Consider the following 4,595-nt stretch of genomic DNA (forward strand, 5'->3'; position numbering starts at 1 on the left):
CTTCTGTTATCAATTGGTGCTATATAAATAAAATTGAATTGAATTGAATTGAACTACTCCCTGCATTGGGAAATCATGTGCTGCAAAACTGCCCAATATGACCATAATTTGCCTGTGATACTAGGCTGGAATTTACACAGTTAAGTGCAACAAAATATGGAGTTTCCACACACCAAGTGTGCCATATTCAGTTCTTTTCTCGTCTGACAGGTGGTATAGAGTATCCCCAGCCTTTTAGTAATTTATACCGCACTGTCTCTCTGTTGTCCTGTAGGCTCAGACTTCTCCCCTCCTGTTGGCCATCTTCCAGTCCTGCGACCCAGCCATGACCTAAACCATTTTCCTGCTGCCACTGACCAAGCCTTACCTCCAAGTAAGAAGCAACACCTCCCAGTCTTACTCTGGAGTCACATCCCTACACATTGGTTTGCTGTGCAAGTATAGCTAGTTTGTGTGTGTGTGTTTCAATGCATGCTACCAAGTATGTTTGCTTTGCAAACATATCCCATCTCCTCTGTGTTTTCCCTCATCATCTCATCCTCCCTCCCCGCACACCTCTGTAGATGTACAGCTTCATAATGCTATGTGCCACTTGGTTCATGGTTGGATCTGCACTCAGTATTGGATGCTTGGATGGCTCGCTGGTCATTGCCGATTCAGAGCAGGAAAGTCAGCTGCCAGAAGGCCCAAACTCCACTGAGCTGTTACATCATCCAGCGTCCAACTGAGAGCACCTAACCAGTGTGCTGTTTCCTTTACACGCAACATTTTTCAATACATGCTTTGGGATAAAAATGTGCAGTCTGTTTTCTGCTTAAGATTATACAGCAGCAATTTATAACCCTCAAGAATATGGCTATCAACACCTCTTTTCTAGTTTAGGGGGAGTTAGATGTTATTATATTATTATATTTCTTGCACAGTGATTTTTCTGATTTTGTACTCATTAAAGAAATGGTTAATTAATGAGCTTCAGAGGTGTTGATAGGAGGATATTTAAACCTTAGACAAAGCCAGGCTAGCATTTTTCCTGTGCTTCCAGTCTTAATGCTAAGGCTAATGGCCTATATAGATCCTCTTAGCTTATATTAATCTTATTTTAACCATGTGTTTGCATCGCAACCAAAGGAACAAACAGATGCAGGATACGCAAGGCAGCTGTCATGCGCACATAAATGCGTAGTTAAAAGCAAGTGTATCTCTGGCCTAAGGGCTTATTTGGTTGCTATTAACTACACATGCATATAATGCCTACCCTCCATGGCCTGTAGGTTGTGTGCATCCTCAGAAATTAAGTCTTGTGTTAAAAAGTTCGAGGCAGTATATATGAGGATGTGAAGAAAGGTAAGCAACAGGAAAATGGAAATAGAAACTGATAGAGTTGTTTGCTGCTGCTTTTTCCACCACAGTCTCAACATGAATAATACTGTATACTGACATTCTTGAATGTCGCCATGTTTATGCAAAATCAGAAGTTGTCAAGGGAGATATTCCACTGTTGGCCCGAGATGAATCAGTCCTGATGTGCTCCCTAGATCAGAGTTTTTCAGACTATGAGGCATGCCTCCCCAGGGGGGCGCGGGAGAGATGCAGGGGGGTGGTGCACGGAGGGACCAACACAGTCAGCTCACAGCTCATGGAGGCAATTAAGGTACTTTAACATGCTTAGTGCCGGAATGCCACAATTTGCCTAAGAACTCACATTTCTTCTTAGAGTCATAACTCAGTCTGTCTCACTCTAAACATACAGACTTAATACACATGTTTAGATTTAGTGTTACGCTTTATTACTTTATACTTTATTATTTCTGATGTTCGTTGCAAGTAAATGTCTATAAGACGATCCAGAACTTTCCTGAGAATGATAATGTTCTTCTGATATAGCATACTTTTGGTATTTTGTTATATTTTGGATAGTGACAGCAGACAGAGACAGAGAGAGGATAACATGTAGCAAAGGGCCTCAAGCTAGATTTAAACCCAGGCTTCTGCAAGAAGAAGTCAGCCTTGATACGTGGTGAGTACCAAGTTAGCTAACATACCAGGTGAGCTACAGGGCCACCAACATTTAGCATCCTTTTAATGGTGCCAGTTTGCCAAAATGTAAACAAACCAAACGTTCCTCAGGTTGTAGCCCAAAGTGTAACTTGCTGAATCCACAGCATCATGTGTACGTCCCCCAAAACATTATGGGAACTGAAGTTTCAAAACTGAGAGCACAATTCTTGCAGCTGACCCCAAATAGAAGTAAGACGAAGAATAATAATAGGACTGACAAAAATCTATTCATATATACAATATTACATTACTAATGTTGCTGGTGTTGGGGGTTTCCAGCTAACAACACTGGACAGCCCTGACATTGCTCTTGATGGATATAGAGAAGTTGTCAGAGCCCAAAGTGATGAATTCAAAATAACTTTTGGTCGGACTAGCACTCATCCAAAGGTAACCAGTGTAAAGGTGATAGGAAATAGACATTTTAGAAGCTGGAACCAGAAAATGTTTAGTATGTTTACTTTAGAAATTACTTGAAACACAGTCACACAAGTCAGAAATGTCACAGCCTTTGTTGATAGCACTAATCATAATAACCAGACATTGTTCATTCAAGTTCATTCCTCTTTGACTTTAAGTATGTGAAAGTCAGTGGCAGTACAATTTAGTCAAGCACTTTCCTAACTCCCTAAATATGGTCAGGACTGGCACGCTGTGTGTGTGTGTGTGGTGTGTTGTGTGTGTGTGTTGTTGTGTGTGTGTGGTGTTGTGTGCGTGCGTGCGTGTGCGTGTGCGTGTAGGCAGAGCAGTCATGACCAATAGAGGGTTGTTTTTTTTCTGTCTTGAGGGGGCGGTCTTCATCTTCCTTCTCCTCCTCCTTCAGCAGTTAGTCAAAGCTGGGGAAAACTGCTATGGTCCTCGTTTCGCACATTCACACTGTGGGTGTTTATGAGCCAAATTAAGTCCTAATTGTGGCATATCAGATAGTCACAACAACAACAACTTTGATTTCAATTCCAACCTGCCTCTGTTTCTGATTAAACCACAACAAACATAAACCCAAATGACAGAAATAAGCTTTGCTCAGCTTTGAGCAAAAACTTGTGTAAGTCTTGACCTACATGATCCTATATTGATCAGTTAAATAATGTTCATGCAATCCCTAAGAATATTTGAGTAAATTAGTATTGAAACTATAGATAGAATATGGTGGGTCATAAAACTACTATCCAGAAAAATAAAACCCCTATTATAGGAACTACTTTAATCAAGTTTATTTGTTTAAGAACAAGGTTGAAATATTCTTTGTTTTGTGACAAATATTTTCCCTTGTTTTATTTCTATGATAACAGTGGGTCAGATGCTTGTGTAACAGACGCCACAAGTGGCGTTAAACCCACAGAGAATGATCACCAATTCCACACTTCCATCAGCTCTACGCATACTTAAGCATCTTCCAGCTTATAGTTTAGATTTTATGGTTCACACAAATTTCCAGTGTAGCAGCAGGCAGCTGCTTTCAGTAAAAAAAAATCTCTAATTGATCTGACTGTACCTGCTCGTGATCCGGGCAGCACTGGTTAGCAGCTAGCTGGTAAACATAGTGGAGCTTTTAGCATCTTGAGAGTGAGATATTTTTCTCAGGGGTTGGTAGAGATCAATCAGAGAGTAAATATTGGATATTGATATCATTACTGATATCATCAGGTGACACCAATGAATGCTCATCCGGTCCTGTGTCAGTTGGATGCAAAAACATTATTTTAACTTTATGGGCTGATAATATGTCAGTGTTTTTACAGCTTGTTCTCCTGCCCCCATTAAAGCCAAAATAATTCATACTGCCCTTAAGGTCCAGTGTGTAATATTTAGGAGGATCTATTGTAATGAAATGGAATGGAATCTAATATTAATAGGTATGTTATCATTTGTCCTTGTGTTTTTGTTACCTTGAATGAGACATTTTCATCTACACAGGGAGCGTGTCCTCTTCTACAGAGTCCTCAGTAGCCCAGAGCAGACAAATCAATCACTGGTTGTACCGTTAGTTATACACACTTTGATGTGGAGGATGAGGCGAGGGGTATTCAGTTTGTTGTAATCTGCAATTGCAATGCCAGGTAGCACAAAGGTTAGGTAAATGTTGTCTACTGGATGTTGCCAACAAGTCTGTAAGGTGATAACAAGTCAGTGTTTACATTTTCTTCCTGTGATCCAAGATGGATTCACTTGATTTTGACACATTTTCTTTAAGAGGATGTTGTTTTATAATAGAATTGGTCTTAATTTGATTTGTTCCCAGAGTGTATTTAAGATTTTGATTGATTTTCTTTACAAAATGTAGAGATTAAGCTTATATTTTCATATCATTTGGTCCATAGGCTTGGATCCTACCAATAATCGGCTTGTCAGAATCAACCCGAAAGTCCTGATGATTTTCAAGGCAGCCATCAGAGCTTGTATGAAGGGATTAGTTATCCACTCACTTTTGGTGTTGTAATGTACAGCATCGAAAAGGAGTGTCACGATTTCGAATTTAAATCGAAATCGATCGAAATTACATCTCAATCTCGAACTTCGAACTCAAAGGTAGAATC

The 4,595-nt window shown here is 39.9% G+C and overlaps 1 protein-coding gene across 1 annotated transcript in view; it reads left to right on the forward strand.

The window, feature by feature from the left end:
* The window catches only part of LOC118324042 (E3 ubiquitin-protein ligase HECW1), a 68,687-nt gene that overhangs the window by 40,049 nt on the left and 24,043 nt on the right, over positions 1–4,595 (forward strand). Inside the window, exon 12 of the mRNA XM_035656158.1 lies at positions 275–373. Coding sequence (XP_035512051.1) covers positions 275–373 — 99 coding nt within the window. The remainder of the gene's footprint in view (positions 1–274; positions 374–4,595) is intronic.

The sequence above is a fragment of the Morone saxatilis genome, unplaced genomic scaffold, assembly GCF_004916995.1.
Source record: "Morone saxatilis isolate NCDOM2014 unplaced genomic scaffold, NCSU_SB_2.0 Contig0, whole genome shotgun sequence".
NCBI classification, from domain to species: domain Eukaryota; kingdom Metazoa; phylum Chordata; class Actinopteri; family Moronidae; genus Morone; species Morone saxatilis.